This window comes from Nomascus leucogenys, chromosome 22a (assembly GCF_006542625.1).
Source record: "Nomascus leucogenys isolate Asia chromosome 22a, Asia_NLE_v1, whole genome shotgun sequence".
In the NCBI taxonomy this organism is placed as follows: Eukaryota; Metazoa; Chordata; class Mammalia; order Primates; family Hylobatidae; genus Nomascus; species Nomascus leucogenys.
The window spans coordinates 90,579,784-90,601,335 of NC_044402.1; the positions used below are offsets into that span (position 1 = coordinate 90,579,784).

The 21,552-nt window shown below is 38.0% G+C and overlaps 1 protein-coding gene across 2 annotated transcripts in view; it reads right to left on the minus strand.

Moving 5' to 3' along the window:
• HIBCH (3-hydroxyisobutyryl-CoA hydrolase) overlaps positions 1-21,552 on the minus strand; it is a 114,408-nt gene that overhangs the window by 22,523 nt on the left and 70,333 nt on the right. For both annotated transcript variants that reach the window (XM_030802359.1, XM_003253855.3), the window contains exons 10-11: positions 19,255-19,313; positions 17,968-18,049 (exon numbers count right to left, since the gene is read on the minus strand). In XM_030802359.1, the coding sequence (XP_030658219.1) occupies positions 17,968-18,049; positions 19,255-19,313 (141 nt within the window). The remainder of the gene's footprint in view (positions 1-17,967; positions 18,050-19,254; positions 19,314-21,552) is intronic.

Consider the following 21,552-nt stretch of genomic DNA (forward strand, 5'->3'; position numbering starts at 1 on the left):
CTACAAACCACTGCTCAACAAAATAAAAGAGGACACAAACAAATGGAAGAACATTCCAAGCTCATGGATGGGAAGAATCAATATCATGAAAATGGCCATACTGACCAAGGTGAATTTATAGATTCAATGCCATCCCCATCAAGCTACCAATGACTTTCTTCACAGAATTGGAAAAAACTACTTTAAAGTTCATATGGAACCAGAAAAGAGCCCACATTGCCAAGTCAATCCTAAGCCAAAAGAACAAAGCTGGAGGCATCACGCTACCTGACTTCAAACTATACTACAAGGCTACAGTAACCAAAACAGCATGGTACTGGTACCAAAACAGAGATATAAACCAATGGAACAGAACAGAGCCCTCAGAAATAATACCACACATCTACAACCTTGACAAACCTGACAAAAACAAGAAATGGGGAAAGGATTCCCTATTTAATAAATGGTGCTGGGAAAACTGGCTAGCCATATGTAGAAAGCTGAAACTGGATCCCTTCCTTACACCTTATACAAAAATTAATTCAAGATGGATTAAAGACTTCAATGTTAGACCTAAAACCATAAAAACCCTAGAAGAAAACCTAGGCAATACCATTCAGGCCATAGGCATGGGCAAGGACTTCATGACTAAATCACCAAAAACAATGGCAACAAAAGCCAAAATTGACAAATGGTATCTAATTAAACAGCAAAAGAAAATACCATCAGAGTGAACAGGCAACCTACAGAATGGGAGAGAATTTTTACAATCTACCCATCTGACAAACGGCTAATATCCAGAATATCCAAAGAACTTAAACAAATTTACAAGAAAAACAATCAAACAGCCCCATCAAAAAGTGGGCAAAGGATATGAATAGACACTTCTCAAAAGAAGACATTTATGCAGCCAACAGATGCTTGAAAAAATGCTCATCATGCTTCTCTGGCCATTAGAGAAATGTAAATCGAAACCACAATGAGAGACCAACTCACACCAGTTAGAATGATGATCATTAAAAAGTCAGGAAACGACAGGTGCTGAAGAGGATGTGGAGAAATAGGAACACTTTTACACTGTTGGTGGGACTGTAAACTAGTTCAACCATTTTAGAAGACAGTGTGGCAATTCCTCAAGGATCTAGAACTAGAAATACCATTTGACCCAGCCATCCCATTACTGAGTATATACCCAAAGGAGTATAAATCATGCTGCCATAAAGACACATGCACACACATGTTTATTGTGGCACTATCACAATAGCAAAGACTTGGAACCAACCCAAATGTCCGACAATGATAGACTGGATTAAGAAAATGTGGCACATATACACCATGGAATACTATGCAGCCATAAAAAACGATGAGTTCATGTCCTTTGTAGGGACATGGATGAAGCTGGAAATCATCATTCTGAGCAAACTATCACAAGGACAGAAAACCAAACACCACATGTTCTCACTCATAGGTGGGAACTGAACAATGAGAACATTTGGACACAGGGTGGGGAACATCACACACCGGGGCCTGTTGTGGGTGGGGGGAGGGGGGAGGGATAGCTTTAGGAGATATACCTAATGTAAATGATGAGTTAATGGGTGCAGCACAGCAACATGGCACATATACATAAGTAACAAAGCTACACGTTGTGCACATGTACCCTAGAACTTAAAGTATAACTTAAAAAAAAAAAGAGAGAGAACACAGACTGTTCTAGAAAATTTGATAAATTATTGGGACTTGGATCTTTAGCTATGCCAGAAATGTGTACTGATATAATTTTGTACCCATACAACCTAGTGAACACATTTCTACTTCTTATGGAACACAGGTCAGTGGCTCAACCCATTTATCTGATCCTTTAAAGATTTGTTTAAAGATTAGGGGGAAGGAAAATCAGTTGTCTCCTATTGTCAAAGAGACAACTTCTTTTCTCCTTTATCAAACAATTCATATTCTCATTTCAATTCAAAAATATTGCTGAGCACCTACAATGCACTACAGGGGAGACAATAACAAAGAGGACATGATTCTTGCACTTAAAGAGCATTATCAGAACTATAATCACTGCCCTTTGGGTAACACCCCAAAGAACCCTTCTTTTGACAAGTTTTTCAAGACATGGGACATTTCTAACAAAAGGAAAACTCAGGATATTGCCTTTGCCGCTCCCTTCAAAAGTCTCCCAGAACACCCAATAATGTACAGTGTGACATGTATACTGTATGGAGTATGCAAAGGTAGAGGCTATATCCTGAGATTTCCTATGTATCTCCTATTGGTTCTATTTCTATGGAGAACCCTAATATAGAACTCTGTCTGGAATTCATGTATATTTAGATCATCTTACTTTTAAAAAAATGCATTAAAAACAGAACTGATACTGACTTCCATTAAGTACAGAGTAGAGACAATGAACAGCAAATGAGGGATTAAGAGCCTAATTAAAGAAAACAAATTGGCTTATCTCCTATCCAACTCAAAGGAATGCTTAAAGGTGTAGGAAGGATATACATGGGTGTAATTTTGCTCTCCTCTGAATAAAGGCTGTAGCATATTTCCAATCTGCTAACATGCTGTGAGATAAACTTTCTAATCCTTCAATTCAGAAACCAAATTCACTATTTCTAAAAACTTCCTTTGAACTGCTAAAAATACCATCAAGAAAAAAGTGTAAGCAAGCCACAGACGGTAACCAATAAAGTAATATTCAATGTTCTTTCCACATTACAGAGGGGAGGATAAAGCATTTGTTCATATTATACTACAGAAATAATATGAATTGCAAATTTTTTAAACACTTGCAAGGCACAAGAGAAATAAATCAGTGCAAAACAGGTCAAAACATACATTACCTGAAAGCATTTTCAGCAGAAACAATGTTTTCTACAAGGGCAAATAGTGCACAGGAAATAAAACTAAACTAAGAGACACTACTATCAGAAGCATCTTATATGGCTGGGTTTTTTGTTTTTTTTTAAGGAAAATCTAAAACAGTCTATCCAATCACTTTTTTAACAAGTCCGTAAAAACGTAACAGTTAAATTGACAGGTAGCAAAAGCCCAAAATAATGAATTTCTATTCTGCATTACGGTTGGTTACTGTAAAGAGCTTGTAATGAAATCTCTCATATATGCCTGCTCACAATCTTCTGAATACCTTCTCCACATTTTAATAGTTGCCTCTGTTGTAAGCTCCCCATTCTAATCAGTAAAATTAAAGAGTTTCTGTTTGGGTCCCCCAACGCTTTTGTAAGCTGTCTGTGCCCCTTAATAAAACTTTTTCTGCTTAAGAGTACCTGGTGTGAACTCTCTTTTCTACAACTAAGAATTCTGACCAAAGAGCCTGAAAATATAAAGATGGAAAAATAAAGTAAATGGGGATGGTGGGTGGAAGAGAGAGAAAAAAAAAAACAGAAGTAGTAAAAAAGGAATCATTACAGGTACCACAGACATCAAAAGATATTATGAACAACATTTCCAATAAATCTGACAAATAAAAGTCATGTATTCTTTATTAAAGAAATATAATCTTGGCTCACGCCTGTAATCCCAGCACTTTGGAAGGCCACGGCGGGCAGATCACAAGATCAGGAGTTCGAGACCAGCCTGGCCAATATGGTGAAACCCCGTCTCTACTAAAAATACAAAAATTAGCCGGGTGTGGTGGCACGTGCCTATATTCCCAGATACTCGGGAGGCTGAGGCAGAAGAATCGCTTGAACCCAGGAGGTGGAGGCTGCAGTGAGCCAAGATCACGCTGCTGCACTCCAGCCTGGGCGAGAGAGCAAGACTCCGTCTCAAAAAAAAAAAAAAAAAAAAAAAAAAAAAAGAAATATAATCTATAATTACAAACCTTCTCACAAAGGAAACTTCAGTACCAGATGGCTTTACTAATAAAATTTGTATTTTAAATTTATATAAACTTTTCCAAAGAACAGGGAAAACAGGAAACCTTTCCTACTTTGTTGTATGAGTCTAGCATAACCTTATTACTAAAACTTGACAGGACAATTACAAGAAAAATTATAGACCAATCTCTCATAAACATAATGCAAAAATCCTAAACAACATACTAGCAAATCAAATCCAACAATATGTGAAACACGTATCATGAAAAAATAAGGCTTCTTCCAGAAATACAAAATTAGTTCTTTCAAAAGCCACTGTCCCAGAAACAGACTCCCATCTATCTACAATGTCATTTGATTTTTGACAAAAGACACAAATGCAATCCAATGGGGAAGAAAGAAGTCTTTTCAACAAACTGTGCTGGAACAATTATATAATAACGTGGTAAAAAATTAACCTGGACTTCTATATTTTACACTATGCACAAAAAATTAATGTGAGATAGATCTAGACCTAAACAAACAAGCAGTAACTAGAAATCTTCCAGAAGAAAGCACAGGAAGATATTCTGCAAGTAGCTAAAGTTTTCTTAGGACACAGAAATCAATACTCATAAAAGAGAAAAACAAAGATAAATTAGACTTCCTCAAAATTAAAAACATTTGATCATCAAAAATTACTATAATTTACATTAATAAAGGGCAAAAATCATCTCAATGATCATATTGATCATCTCAATAGATGCAGCAAAATAAGCAGATAAAATCCAACACTCATTCAAAACAGTAATTACTGAAAAAGCTCTTCACCAACTAGGCATAGAATGAACTTCTTCACACTGATAAAGAATATCCACAGAAAACCTACAAAACTCAACATTTTTAATGTTCTTAAAAGCTTTCCCCTTAAGACTGGGAATAAGACAAAGATAGCTACCATCACCTCTACTGAACATTTTGTTGGCAGTGCTAGCCAGTATAGGAAGCTGGTAAGAAGGGGGAAATAAAGGGGGTATATGAGACGGAGGGAGGAAGGGAGAGAGGGAGGGGAGAAGAAAAGGAAAAGGAGGAATAAAGGAAGAAGGAAATATGACATTATGTACACAAATGATGAAAGTTCAAACTAATCTGCAAACCATAAATAACTCGCTTAAAAAATAAGTGAGTTTAGCAAAATAATTAGGTACAAGGTCAAAACATAAAACTTAATTTCAGGCCAGCATGGTGGCTTACACATGTAATCCTAACACTTTGGGAGGCCAAGGTATGTGGATCACCTGAGGTCAAGAGTTCAAGACCAGCCTGACCAACATGGTGAAACCCAGTCTACTAAAAACTACAAAAATTAGCTGGGCATGGTGGCGGGCGCCTGTAATCCCAGCTACTCGGGAGGCTGAGGCAGGAGAATCCTTTAAACCTGGGAGGTGGAGTTTGCAGTGAACCGAGACTGTGCCACTGCACTCCAGCCTGGGCGACAGAGCAAGACTCCATCTGAAACAAAATTTTAATTTCAATTTTATTTCTATATATCAAAAAATAGAAAATTAAATTTTAAAATGATACCATTTAAACATACATCAAAAAACACCAAATATCTAGGGATAAATCCAATGAAATATATGCAAGCATAAGTCTTCCACAAAGAAGATTCAACACCTACTTCCCTTTTAGGAGTCTGGAATTGAGGTATGTGCTAAGCAGAGTGCCTACACTACCAGTCCCCAATAAAAGTCCTGTGCACCAAGTCTCTAATGTACTTCACAAGATCTCAACTAGTTGCTGGAGGTGCAAGTATCCACTGGAAGAGGACTCTTAGGCACTTATACCTGGTTTCCTCCAGTCTCCACCATCTGTGCTTTTCCCTTTGCTGATTCTGGTTTGTATTCTTTTGCTACAAGAGTACAACTATACGTTGGTGCAGAAGCAATTATAGTTTTTCCCATTACTTTTATGACAAAAAACATAATAATAGAAGCCGGGCGTGGTGGCTCACGCCTGTAATCCCAGCACTTTAGGAGGCCGAGGCAGGTGTATCACGAGGTCAAGAGATCGAGACCATCCTGGCTAACATGGTGAAAACCCATCTCTACTAAAAATACAAAAAATTAGCCAGGTGTGGTGGCGGGCGCCTGTAGTCCCAGCTATGCAGGAGAATGGTGTGAACCTGGGAGGCGGAGCTTGCAGTGAGCCAAGATCATGCCACTGCACTCCAGCCTGGGCGACAGAGCAAGACTCCATCTCAAACAAAAATAAAAAACAAAAAACAAAACGTAGTAATATATATATGCTGAATCCTGTGAGTCCTTCTAGTGGGTTGCCAAACTCAGGAGTGATCTTCGGGACCCTTGACATAGAGGGCAATGAACCATTGCCTTTTAGCTTCCAATATTGTTGAGAAACCTGAAGCCTTCATATGTAACATGTTTTATTCCTCAAAAACTTGAAGGAACAGTGATTTCTTAAACAGGATATAAAAGAACTATAAAGGAAAAAAGGATAAGCTAGATTACATTAAAATTAACATTTTCTGTTCATCATATGACACCACTGAGAGAGAAAAGGCAAGTCACATAAAAGAAGATGATATGGTTTGGCTGTGGTCCCCACCCAAATCACATCTTAAATTCCCATGTGTTGTGAGAGAGATCCAGTGAAAGGTAATTGAATCACAGGGGCAGATCTTTCCCATGCTGTTCTCATGATAGTGAATAAGTCTCACAAGATCTGATGGTTTTATAAAAAGGTGTTTCCCTGCACAAGCTCTCTCTTCCACATGACTTGCTCCTCCTTGCCTTCTGCCATAATTTTGAGGCCTCCCCAGCCTCACTGAAATATAAGTCCATTAAACCTCTTTCTTTTGTAAATTGCCTGGTCTGGGGTACGTCTTTATCAGCAGCATGAAAAGAGATGAATACAGAGGACAATATATGCAATACGTATTATCAGACAAAGGATTTATATCCAGGAGGATTCCTACAAATTAATCATAAACATTTAACAAGAACTTCATAAGACAGACTACCCACATGGACAATAAATATATGAAATGGTGCTCAACTTCATTAATCATCATGGAAATGCAAATTAAAACCATAATGTCATGCTATTTTATATATCCCAGAAAGACTAAAATGAAAAAGACAATATCAAATGTTGGGCTGGGTATGGTGTGTCATGCCTGTAATCCCAGCACTTTGGGAGGCCAAGGCAGGTGGATCACATGAGGTCAGGAGTTAGAGACCAGCCTGGCCAACATGGTGAAACCCCGTCTCTACTAAAAATGCAAAATTAGCCAGGAATGGTAGCACATGCCTGTAATCCCAGATACTTGGGAGGCTGAGGCAGGAGAATAGCTTAAACCTGAGAGGTGGAGCTTGGAGTGAGCTGAGATTGTGCCATTGCACTCCAGCCTGGGCAACAAGAGTGAAACTCCATCTCAAAAACAACAACAACAACAACAACAACAAAATGCTGGTGAGAATGCAGAGCAACTAGCACTTGAATGTAAACTGATACAACTATATTAGAAAATTATTTAACAGTAACTACTGAAGATGAATATACACCTACCTGATGATTTTACAGCACTACTTCTGGGTATATAACCCATAGAAATGTGTGTCTATGTTACCACAAGGCCAAAACTGTTTATAGCAGAATTATTTCTAACAGTAAAATCCTGCAAATAACTTCAAATGTCCAACAGTAGAAATGAGTAAGTGAAATGCAATACATCAAACAATGGAGCATCTTAGAATGAACAAACTACTGTCATGTAAGTACAATCTGGATGAATCTCACAAATATAATGCTGAGCAAAAGAAACTAGACACAAAATGATATAATTTCATTTATATAAAATTCAAACAATCACACCTGTAATCCCAGCACTTTGGGAGGCCAAGGCACATGGATCAACTGAGGTCAGGAGTTCGAGACCAGCCTGACTAATATGGTGAAACCCCATCTCTACTAAAAAATACAAAAATTAGCCAGGTACGGTGACGGGCACCTATAATCCCAGTTACTCGGGAGGCTGAGGCAGGAGAATTGCTTGAACCCGGGAGGTCGAGGTTGCAGTGAGCCAAGATCACACCATTGCACTCCAGCCTGGGTGACAGAGCAAGACTCTATCTAAAAAACAAAACAAAACAAAACAAAACTCAAAACGTATGGTGTGAGAAGCCAGTATAATGCTTATGTATTCTGGAGAAGAGGTAGTGAGTGGGAGGGCACACAAGTAAGACATCTGGGGCACTCTGTAAATGTTTCTTTGTGGCAGACTGCCACAATTACTACTTGAGACCTTCACTACAACAGTTACTAGTGTTACTACTTGAGACTGTCATTACGAGACTGAATGAAAGGGGATGAACATAGAAATGAAAACTTAAGACAAAAGTATTTTAATGGAAGGGGCCAGGGGAAGAAGAAGAGGGCTCCCTGCTTCTAGTGAGCAAAGGCAGTGCCTGAGCTTCTACAGCGCTTCGTATTTATTGGGTAACAAGAGCAAGGAGGAAGAGGTAATGATTGGTCAGCCGCTTAATTGATCACAGGTTCATATTATTACTAACAGGTTTCAGATGTACCTAATCTCAAGAAACATTGCACTTGGGGCATGACTGCCCTCAGCATTCCTTATGGGTGGCATACGCAGTTTGTCATTTTGCCAACATTCTGCATTTATGAGAACAGTTTGTTGTTTACTCATATAGCCTCCAGTGGTAGAATACTGAGTTGATCATGACCCTCAATCTTTCAGCCTCCAACATTTCTTTTGTTCATGTGTGAAAAAATATTGAGGTATACATATGATTTCTGTATTTTTCTGTATGTTACACTTTAAAAACCTGAGTTCTTAAAATACGCATACTCAGAAAAAAGTCACAGAATTCAAGCAGTTAAGTATAACATAAGGACCATTACAATCTGCCCCCAGTCATCTTTTTGGCCGTATTTCCTGGTATGTTACTCCTTGTTCCTTGCTCTGCACTTTCCAAACATTTGTCTAAGTATGTGGTATTCTCTCTGGAATACCCTTTGGCACCTGGCTACTCACATAGACTTTGCTCAGATTACACCCCCTCATGGGGCCTCTCAGAATCCTTCCATCGTTTTATGGACATCCATAATAATTTGTGCCTCTACTTTAGATGCACTTGCCACACTGCATTGTAATTGTTTATATGTGTGTTCCACTAGATTGCAAACTCCCTGAGAACAGATACTGGATTGTCATTTTCATACTTCAGTGGCTGCTATGGCACCATTCATTCATTCATTATACCTACCATGTGAAATACTTTGTCATAGGTGCCAGGAGATAAGGGTTAAGCAAGCTTCCAGGAGTTAATGGTGTGTGCTAGATATCACTCAATAAACAAAAGGTAAGAGGTTGAGAGAAAAAGACATAACAGAACAGAGACAAGCAGACAGAGGTGCACAGACCTTCATGGAGTAACTGCCATTTTAAGGTATTTTACAATATTGCCACTAAAGATCTGGAGCTGTGTTGTGTTGTTGTAAGGCTTAAATGGAAAATATCTCTTGGCATTTGTCCTCAGGGTTAAATGAAACTAAGCTGAAGGTAAAATTTAATTCACAAGTATTTTAATAAGAAGTCACATCATCTGTTATATTGAAACCAAGCGACAAAAGCTCTATTATACTCTTTTAAATAGTCTTTAATTTTTTAAGCTAGTTTAAATCAAACATATTTAAGAGTTATGTTCTGCTTTGAATTGTAAATATTTTTCTACGTAATCATCTTAAACCTTATAAACATGTATCTATAAATCATTTCCAGAAGTGTTCCGACTGTCAATAAACTGATACAAATACAAATACTTAAACAAGAACAAGTCAATGTCTATTTCATTGACGAGTGCAGTTTCACAGAAATATTTCTATTTTTTAGTATATTTTCACCAATCTGAAATGTCATATTACTATATAAAGACCAAAACAGACCTTCAAAACATGACACTAATATTCTTTTTCGTATCTACAATAAAAGGCTTAGAGCCAGGGCAAGAAGACTGCCTTTTGCAACCTGATCTTAAGACTTTTCTGGTAATTTCTTAAAGGCATTAACAATTTATATAAAATGAAAAGATACTATCTAAAGATGCAAGTACTACTATTTTATGTTTCCTAAATGCCAGTGATAGCATTTAAGGGTTGCTAAGGCCCATCAGTGAACTAGAAAACTGTTTTCTCTTCTGTCTACATAAACTGATGCATTTTCTTCTTTATCTTACTCTTTCCCCAAAGCACAATGTATCCATCAACACTGGCATTAAACTGCTCTTATTAACAGCAATAAATGGTATACTATAATGGGTACATTCAGCAAATATAATGCATACATCTATAGGCCAAACTGCTAGTATGTCATTTTATTTTTTAAATAGTTCTACTGATGTTAAAGTTACATATAATAAAATTCACTTAGCTTAAGTGCATAGTTCTATGAGTTTTGATAAGTGTATACAGTTGTATAATTAGCCCCATAATCAAGATATAGAACATTTCTAACACTCCAAAGAGTTCTCCTTACCCCCGGCAACTGATCTGTTTTCTATTCAAATACTTTTATCTTTTCTAGAATTTCATAAAAATAAAGCCATACAATGAGTGGTCCTTTGCATCCACCATCTTTTGTTGACATACTGCTTCCAAGATTTATCATGTTGTGTGTAGCAGCAGCTCATTCCTTCTTAGAGAGAAGTAGTATTCCATCATATAAATATATCACAATAACTTTACTCAGTAATATGCATTCAGCTGTTTCTAGATTTTGGCTATTATGAACAGAGTTCCAATGTAAATACGAGCATTTGTGTGGACTCCTGTTTACACTTTCTTGGATAAATCTCGCAGAGTGGGGCTGCTGGGTCTTGGTGAGTTTATGTTTAACTTTATAAGAAACTGCCAAACTGCATTCTTGCTGCAATGTGTAAGTTCTAGGTGCCCCACATTTATATATTTATATATACGTGTGCAGAATGTGCAGGTTTGTTACATAGGTATACATGTGCCATGGTGGTTTGCTGCACCCATTAACCCGTCATCTAGGTTTTATGCCCCTCGCATATTAGGTATTTGTCCTAATGCTCTCCCCCTCCCTTTGCCCCCTACCCTGATGGGCCCCAGTGTGTGATGTTCCCCTTCCTGTGTCAATATGTCCTCACTGTTCAACTCCCACTTATGAGTAAGAACATGCGGTGTTTGGTTTTCTGTTCTTGTATTCGTTTGCCGAGAATGATGGTTTCCAGTTTCATCCATGTCCCTGCAAAGGACATGAACTCATTCTTTTTTTACAGCTGCATAGTATTCCATGGCATATATATGCCACGTTTTCTTTATCCAGTCTCTCATTGATGGGCATTTGAGTTGATTCCAAGTCTTTGCTATTGTGAATAGTGCTGCAATAAACATACGTGTACATGTGTCTTTACAGTAGAATGATTTATAATCCTTTGGGTATATACCCAGTGAGGGATTGCTGGGTCAAATGGTATTTCTGGTTCTAGATCCTTGAGGAACCGCCACATTGTCTTCCACAATGGTTGAACTAATTTACACTCCTACCAACAGTGTAAAAGCGTTCTTATTTCTCTGCATCCTCACCAGTATCTGTTGTTTCCAGACTTTTTAATGATCTCCATTCTAACTGGTGAGATAGTTATCTCATTGTGGTTTTGATTTGCATTTCTCTAATGATCAGTGATGATTAACTTTTTTTCATGTTTGTTGGCCACATAAATGTCTTCTTTTGTTTGTTTTGAGATGGAGTCTTGCTCTTGTCACCCAGGCTGGAGGGCAGTAGGGTGATCCTGGCTCACTACAACCTCCGCCTCCTGGGTTCAAGCAATTTTCCTGCCTCAGCCTCCACAGTAGCTGGGATTATATATTGCTCTACCATGCCTGGCTAATTCTTGTATTTTTAGTAAAGACATGGTTTCACCATATTAGTCAGGCTGGTCCTGAACTCCTGACCTCGTGATCTGCCTGCTGCGGCCCCCCCAAAGTGCTGGGATTACAGGCGTGAGCCACCACGCCCGGCCATAAACGTCTTCTTTTGAGAAGTGTCTGTTCACATCCTTCACCCACTTTTTGATGGGGTTTTTTTCTTGTAAATTTAAGTACCTTGTAGATTCTGGATATTAGACCTTTAGATGGGTAGATTGCAAAATTTTTCTCCCATTCTGTGAGCTGCCTGTTCACTCTGATGAGAATTTCTTTTGCTGTACAGAAGCTCTTTAGTTTAATTAGATCCTATTTCTCAATTCTGGCTTTTGTTGCAATTGCTTTTGGTGGTTTAGTCATGAAGTCTTTGCCCATGACTATGTCCTGAATGGTATTGCCTAGGTTCTCTTCCAGGGTTTTTATGGTTTTAGGTCTTATGTTTAAGTCTTTAATCCATCTTGAATTAATTTTCGTATAAAGTGTAAGGAAGGGGTCCAGTTTCAGTTTTCTGCATATGGCTAGCCAAGTTTCCCAACAACATTTATTAAATACGGAATCCTTTCCCCATTGCTTGTTTTTGTCAGGTTTGTCAAAGATCAGATGGTTGTAGGTGTGTGGTGTTATTTCTGAGGCCTCTGTTCTGTTCCATTGGTCTATGTATCTGTTTTGGTACCACTATACCATGCTGTTTTGGTTACTCTAGCCTTGTGGTATAATTTGAAGTCAGGTAGCATGATGCCTCCAACTTTGTTCTTTTTGCTTAGGATTCTCTTGAGTACACGGGTTCTATTTTGGTTCCATATGAAATTTAAAGTAGTTTTTTCTAGATCTGTGAACAAAGTCAATGGTAGCTTGATGGGAATAGCACTGAATCTAAAAATTACTTTGGACAGTATGGCCATTTTCATGATACTGATTCTTCCTATCCATAAGCATAGAATGTTTATCCATTTGTGTCCTCTCTTACTTCCGTGAGCAGTGGTTTGTAGTTTTTTTGTTTTGTTTTGTTTTGTTTTGAGACAGAGTTTCCCTCCTGTTGCCCAAGCTGGAGTGCAATGGTATGGTCTCAGGTCACTGCAACCTCCACCTCCTGGGCTCAAGTGATTCTCCTGCCTCAGCCTCCTGAGTAGCTGGGATTATAGGCATGTGCCACCACGCCCAGCTAATTTTTGTATTTTTAACAGAGACAGGGTTTCACCATGCTAGCCAGGCTGGTCTCCAACTCTCGACCTTGAGTGATCTGCCCGCTTCGGCCTCCCAAAGTGCTGGGATTACAGGCGTGAGCCACCGCACCCGGCCTTGAAATATTTTTTTTATTGTTGTATCTCTGCCAGGTTTTGGTATCAGGATGAGGCTGGCCTCATAAAATGAGTTAGGGAGGAGTCCCTCTTTTTGTATTGTTTGGAATATTTTCAGAAGGAATGGCACTAGCTCCTCTTTGTACCTCTGGCAGAATTCGGCTGTGAATCCGTCTAGTCCTGGGATTTTTTTGGTTGGTAGGCCATTAATTATTGCCTCTATTTCAGAACTTGTTATTGGTCTATTTAAGGATTCAACTTCTTCCTGGTTTAGTCCTGGGAAGGTGTATGTGTCCAGGAATTTATCCATTTCTTCTAGATTTTCTAGTTTATTTGTGGAGAGGTGTTTACAGCATTCTCTGATGGTAGTTTGCATTTCTGTGGGATCAGTGGTGATATCCCCTTTATCATTTTTTATTGTGTCTATTTGAGTCTTCTCTCTTTTCTTCTTTATTAGTCTGGCTAGTGGTCTATTTTGTTAACCTTTTCAAAAACCAGCTCCTGGGTTCATTGATTTTTTTGAAGGGTTTTTTTCTGTCTTTATCTCCTTAAGTTCTGCTTTGTTATTTCCTGTCTTCTGCTAGTTTTTGAATTTGTTTGCTCTTGTTTCTCTAGTTCTTTTAACTGTGATGTAAGGATGGCGATTTTAGATCTTTTCCACTTTCTGATGTGGGCATTCAGTGCTATAAATTTCCCTCTAAACACTGCTTTAGCTGTGTTGTGATTCTGGTACGTTTTGTCTTTGTTCTCATTGGTTTCAAATAACTTATTTCTGCCTTAATTTCGTTATTTACCCAGTAGTCATTCAGGAGCAGGTTGTTCACTTTCCATGTATCATGTGGTTTTGAGTGAGTTTCTTAATCCTGAGTTCTAATTTGATCGTACTGTGGTCTGACAGACTGTTATGATTTCCATTCTTTTGCATTTGCTGAGGAGTGTTTTACTTCCAATTATGTGGTTGATTTTAGAATAAGTGCTATGTGGTACTGAAAATAATGTATATTATGTTGATTTGGGGTGGAGAGTTCTATAGATGTCTATTAGGCCCACTTGGTCCAGAGCTGAGTTCAAGTCCTGAATATCCTTGTTAATTTTCTGTCTCATTGATCTAACATTGAAAGTAGGGTGTTTAAAGTCTCTCACTATTATTGTGTGGGAGTCTAAGCCTCTTTGAAGGTCTCTAAAAACTTGCTTTATGAATTTGGGTGCTCCTGTATTGGTGCATATATATTTAGGATAGTTAGCTTTTCTTGCTACATTGATCCCTTTACCATTATGTAATGCCTTTGTCTTTTTTGATTGCTTTTGGTTTAAAGTCTGTTTTATCAGAGACTAGGATTGCAACCCCTGCTTTTTTGCTTTCCATTTGCTTGGTAAATATTCCTCCATCCCTTTATTTTGAACCTATATGTGTCTTTGCATGTGAGATGGGTCTCCTGAATACAGCACACTGATGGGTCTTGACTCTTTATCCAATTTGCTAGTCTGTGTCTTTTAATTGGTGCATTTAGCCCATTTACATTTAAGGTTAATATTGTTATATGTGAATTTGATCATGTCATCATGATGCTAGCTGGTTATTTTGTCCATTAGTTGATGCAGTTTCTTCATAGTGTTGTTGGTCTTTATATTTTGGTATGTTTTTGCAGTGGCTGGTACCAGTCTTTCCATATTTAGTGCTTCCTTCAGGAGCTATTGTAATACAGGCCTGGTAGTGACAAAATCCTTCAGCATTTGCTCATCTGGAAAGGATTTCCTTTCTCCTTCATTTATGAAGCTTAGTTTGGCTGGATATGAAATTCTGGGTTGAAAATTCTTTTCTTCAAGAATGTTGAATATTGGCTCCCACTCTCTTCTGGATTGCATGGTTTCTGCACAGGGATCTGCTGTTAGTCTGATGGGCTTCCCTTTGTGTGTAACCCGACCTTTCTCTCTGGCTGCCCTTAACATTTTTTCCTTTGTTTCAACTTTGGAGAATCTGAAGATTATGTGTCTTGGGGTTGCTCTTCTCGAGGAGTATCTTGCAGTGTTCTCTGTATTTCCTGAATTTGAATGTTGGCCTGTCTTGCTAGGTTGGGGAAGTTCTCCTGTACGATATCCTGAAGTGTGTTTTAACTTGACTCCATTCTCCCGTCACTTTCAGATACACCAATCAATCCTAGGTTTGGTCTTTTCACATAGTCCCACATTTCTTGGAGGCTTTGTTCATTCCTTTTCATTCTCATTTCTCTAATCTTGTCTTCACATTTTATTTAAGTTGATCTTCAATCTCTGATATCCTTTCTTCTGCTTGATTGATTCGGTTATTGATACTTGTTCTTCAAGAATATTTATGTTCTCTCAACTGGTTATTCTAGTCAGCAGTTCCTGTAACCTTTTATCAATGTTCTTAGCTTCCTTGCATTGGGTTAGACCATGCTCCTTCGGCTCAAAGGAGTTTGTTATTACCCACCTTCTGAAGCCTACTTCTGTCATCAAACTCATTTCCGTCCAGTTTTGTGCCCTTGCTGGAGAGGAGTTGTAATCATTTTGAGGAGAAGAGGCATTATGGTTTTTGGAATTTTCAGCATTGTTGCACTGGCTTTTCCTCATCTTCGTGTGTTTATCTACCTTTGAGCTTTGATGCTGATGGCCTCTGAATGGGGTTTTTGTGTGGGTGTTCTTTTTGTTGACGTGAGGTGCTTGCTGAAGACAAAGGGAATACAGAATGGGTAGTAGAAGGAGGTAGTCATCAATACTAGCTACAACCATGTGATCAGCTGCAGAAATGGAGACTGTGATTATCATAAGTATTTCGTCCATCTTTTGCTAAAAACATGTTTGTGCAGGTATATAATTGTACGAAGAAAATATCTTTATTTCCTTTTCCTTTATCATGTGACATAAGATTTACTGACTTCATATTGGCATTTAAGTACTGCTAACTTTATGTAATAGTATTTGGGTTGGGAATTGGTGCGTTTCTGGTCGTACAAAGGATAGTTGCATTATGTTAGGCACAGTTATGACCTTATTATTGTCTTTATTTGAAGACTCAGGAGATGTGTATGGGTTCAAGTTGACAAGGGGTGGACTTGTGATGGTGAATACTGAGCGTCAACTTGACTGGATTGAAGGATACCAAGTACTGATCCTGGATGTGTCTGTGAGGGTGTTGCCAAAAGAGATTAACATTTGAGTCAGTGGGCTGGGCAAGGCAGATCCACCCTTAATCTGGTGGGCACAAACTAATCAGCTGCCAGAGAATATAAAGCAGGCAGAAAAATGTGAAAAGGAGAGACTGGCCTAGCCTCCCAGCCTGTATCTTTCTCCCATGCTGGATGCTTCCTGCCCTTGAACATCAGACCCTAAGTTCTTCAGTTTTGAGACTCAGACTGGTCCTCCTTGCTCCTCAAGCTTATAGACAGCCTACTGTGGGACCTTGTGATTGTGCAGGTGAATACTTAATAAACTCCCCTTTATATACATATCTCCTATTAGTTCTTTCCCTCTAGAGAACCCTAATACACCAACTTAAAGTCAGATTCCTTGAATTATAAAATGGCTATTGATATAAACATTCCTGGAAGTTGTTAATAATAACAATCTACTTTTGTGAGTTAGGGAAATAAATGGCTGGTCTACCTGCTCTAATTTATGCCTATCTTTGAAAGTTAACAAAATTCTAATACTGTATAAGATCCCATGGGACAAATTAACTTTGGATTTCCCCCTTAAGAATACAGTAAAAGGCCAGGTGTGGTGGCTCACGCCTGTAATCCCAGCACTTTGGGAAGCCGAGATGGGTGAATCACTTGAGCCCAGGAGGTCAAGACCAGCCTGGCCAACATGGTGAAACCTTGTCTCTACAAAAAAATACAAAAAATTAGCCACCCGTGGTGGCACACATGCGTAGTCCTAGCTTCTCAGGAGGCTGAAGTGTGAGGATTGCTTGAGCCTGGGAGGCTGAGGCTGCAGTGAGTTGTGATTGCACCACTGTCCTCCAGCCTGGGCAACAGGGCAGGATTCTGTCTCAAGAAAACGAAAACAAACAAAAAAAATACAGTGACAACGGAGGAAATGTTTTCACATTTACAGGTAAGACTATCAAAATTTTTTCTCAATATGTTTCCTGACAACTGAAATGCTATGATTACATCTATAAATAGAAAAGAAAAATGCTATCAGATGAAGACAAGCTAAAACACCTTTTAAGTATAAGGAAACATACCTTTTCTTTCCTTTGTCTAGAAGTCTGAAATACTCCAAGTCTCATAATCATACTAGAGGTCCACGAATGTCAATACCTGGTATGTACACATTTATACAAAAATGGCTCTTCTGCTGTTAACAGTTATGTGTCAAAAAGATCAAAGTGTACCTAACACAGAAACACTACATAAAACTCAGCTATGGCAAGAGATGGAGTCTCTTGCCTGTTTAAAAAAGATCACTTTTTAATTAAACCTCCTGTTTAGAAAGATCATATTAAGTAGAATTTATAGATCAATGTCCCAATTGCAATGTATCATAAGGTGACTATTCTCCAGTGACCCAGCCCTTCTAATTAAAATGTCCCTAAAACCTTCCCCCATAGGACAAGGCGGACTATTTGGAAATGAAGTATGCTTACTAAAGTCCTCTGTTACATTCAAAGGACATAAAACTAGATGGGCTTTGCCCTCAACGACCAGCAGGTAGACATGGCACTTGGATTTAGGTCAAGGTTAGTGGAACTGATTTCTGAAGCTCACCTAAATTTGGGAAAAAAGAAAACACAATGCATGGGCTATGTCACCACCAATGGAGCACTAATACCCCCTTAGAGAGGCTTCCCTGTCACCGGACTTCACTATGTTCACTCAGGGCAGAAAGGATTCCAATATTACCTTCAATTGCTCTAGGGCAAAAGATGAACCATCTTGCTGTAAGTTTTCAATAATTTCTTCCACAGTATTGGCTGAAAAACAACTATAAAGAAAGGAAATGTGATTTCACCAATGTGTAAGTGATTTCCTGTTTCTAACATACTGATGAATCTGAACATAGGCTTTCCCCCACCTCTATTTCAATAATGAAGAACTGTCTAACCTCTTTAACAGGACGTGAAAAGAAAGAGAGCATTGCTTCCCTGAGTAAGCATTTGCAGTCTATCTTCACTAACATAAAATAAAATCTAAATTTTATTTTTTCTTTTGCATTTTTGCATCTGTTATATTTCCATGTAAAGAAATATTCAACAATGAAAAATTGATGCTTCTAAATTGTAGAGATGGTTGTCTTATTTTCTAATACTCTTCCTCCTCTTGTTTCCCAAAGCCAGTCTGTCAATCTCTCAAATCATTGCACAAAACCTTTTTGGCTGATCGGCTTGATAAGACCTTCAGAGAAGATGAATTTAAAAAGGTAAAAGTTAATTCAATTACTATTTTCTAGCTTCTCTTCTCCACTTAAAAAAAAAGATATTTTGCACTAATATAAATTCAAATCACTGCACAAAATCTTTTTGCTGTTCAGCTTGGTAAGATCTTCAGAGAAGATGAATTTACAAAAATAAAAGTTAATTCAATTATTATTTTCTAGCTGCTCTTCCCCACTTTAAAAAAAAAAAAGGTATTTTGTACTAAGATGAATTCTCATGGTAGATTACTTAAATATAATGAATTTATTTCACCCAGAAAGAGAGGGAAAGAAGCTACTTTCAAAGGTAAGTGAAAAAAAACCCTATGCTGGCCAGGCATCACGCCTGTAATCGCAGCACTTTGCGAGGGTGAGGAGGGCGAATCACCTTAGGTCAGGAGTTGGAGACCAGCCTGGCCAACATGGCGAAACCCTGTCTCCACTGAAAATAGAAAAGTTCGACGGGCATGGTAGCAGGTGCCTGTAGTCCCAGCTACTCAGGAGGCTGAAGCATAAGAATTGCTTGAATCTGGGAGGCGAAGGTTGCAGTGAGCTGAGATTGCACCACTGCACTCCAGCCTGGGGGACAGAGTAAGACTCTGTCTCAAAAAAAAAAAAAAAAAAAAAAAAAAGAAAGAAAGCTCTATACTGTCTGATCTCAGAATTCAGTGCACTATCAAACACAATGTAATTAAAATGGTAATTATAACATTAGCAAATTCATTTTAACATAGTCTCTCTAAAGGAATATATAACTGAGATCTCTCGTTAGGTACCTGTTTATTTTGTCCATGTGTTCCTCAAGTATAAAAGACTTGTCTCGATCAATCTTAGACTGTTTGAAAAGAAAAATCTTTTAATAAACTTGAACACAATTTTTTAATCCTTAAAAATTCATATTTAATGATACACTTTGTGAAAGACTGTCACTTGTCACTTCCAGTCAAATTACATCTAACTGTCTCATAAATAACTACCACCATATGATCAAAATTCAGACAGCATGTAGAACTCTGGACTAGCTCTTAAAAGTATCAACGGCAAAAATGTTCTAGCATTTTTATTTACATGTATAAATATATGTAACCACTATTACATTTGACACATTATCATTAAAATAAATCTGTGAATATGTAAGGGACCTGAAAGGTCAACCTGCCCAAATTTCCATCCTAGCCAGAAATTCCCACCATATACCTGGTATGCCTGCAGCTGTGACCTTCAGGGAGAGAAAACAGCACCTCTCAAGGAGGAGTTCACAAATGCTGGAACAACTGAATAATTAGGTTTCTGTTGTTTTAATTCTGGAACAAAAACCAATGCTAGCATGTTTATAGTTCTAGTTAATCTCTTTTACCTTAACCACCTCCCACATGACACAGTTTTGTGTCCCCTCATGATCCAGGTCCTTCTTATGGACAAGTTCCAGTTTATCAAGGTCATTCTTCAAGTATGGGACACGTATCTTAGCTGCAGGTGTGGCTAGATGGTAGCAAAGTATAAGAGGGTTCTGCAGGTCCTTGATTGCTTTGGATATACTTTTCTTAATTGGACTAACTCTGAGTTAGTGTTGAGATAGGCCTATGATTGCAGCTGATTCACACTAAGCTCCAATTAAATAAGACTTTTTTTTTTTTTTTAAACCTGTGCCATTGTAGGCTGTGTTTCTCCTATTCTGTACTTATGAATTTAGTACTTTGGGTTAAAACACAAGATTTGCACTTATCTTTATTAAATTTCACATTGTTACTATTGAGCAGATCACTCTAAACTCTAAGGGTTGTTTTTTCATCCATATTATTTTTCCTAATTTAACTTGTTTTTCTTAGTTCTAAATCAACTTGATCAAAATGCTATCAGTGGTCACCAAATCACTTGAGAAAAATACTGAATAAGTCTAAGATGACTTCCCTACAAACTAACTCCTATACATTTAGTAGAACTCTTCGATAAGCCCCTTCAACCACTGCAAAGCATAATTCATCCCGTATTTACTCAATCCGACAACAGAAGACTATCAAATGCTCTGATAAAAACAAGAGAAATCCTCACATGCTCTGTATTCATATTCTCTCCACCAAGTACTTGGTGGCCCTGCCAATCTGTACTCATGTTCTTCAGTTCTGGGTAATTTTTTTGGTACTATTTCTCCAAATATTTCCTTCCCTCTATCTTCTTTTTATGAATTCCTAATGATTAGATTTTGGACCTCTTGGAATAATACCTCTAGTTTTCCATTCTCTCCCTTTTCTATTTTATTATCCTTTTCTGTTAGAAAAGATTTTAATCTGTTCTGGGTTTATTCCCAACTTTTGTTATCATTTTTAAAATCTTACAGGCATAACCACTACCAAGGTCAGCCAGTAGCCATCAACATCTAGGCAAGGCCCTCCAGCGGCAAAACAATTATGACTCACTGAAAGCTCAGATGATCATTAGTATTTTTAGCTAAATTATTTTATAATTATAAATTAATAAGATACATACTTGTGTTTAGAAATGATGCTCCTGCACACTTAATAGACTACAGTATAGTGTAAAAGTTTTTATGAGCACTGGAAAACCAAAACATTCATGTGACTAGCTTTACTGCCATGGTGTGGAACCAAATTCAGATTCTCTGAGGCATGCCTATATTATTCTTTGAATTACCTTTATAACATCTGTTGTTAACAGGTAAAATATTTTCCTCTTAAGTTAACAGTTATAGATTGGTATTTGTCTTTTTAAGTTTCCTTCTTCTTGCATTAACTGTTTCCTTCCAGTGCCTTTGTTGTTTGTTTTGGCCTAGGAATATTTGTTTTTCTATGCAAAGCACTAAAATTAGGAAGCTTTGTGTCTAATGTCAATTGCAAGTTATGGGATTCTCAATTATATGTTACATTATAAGATGATCAGGCAAGATATGTTATTAAGGGGTCCATGAATTTCAATGTCTATGGGTTTTTTTTTCTTCCAATGTATTGCTTAGGAGTGGGGTGGGATGCAGCGGTTCTGCAAGCCAACTAGGGTAAAGGGACAGAGGTCTTCCAACTTAGTATATCTCACCTCTTTTCAGTACAGTACTTCACCAA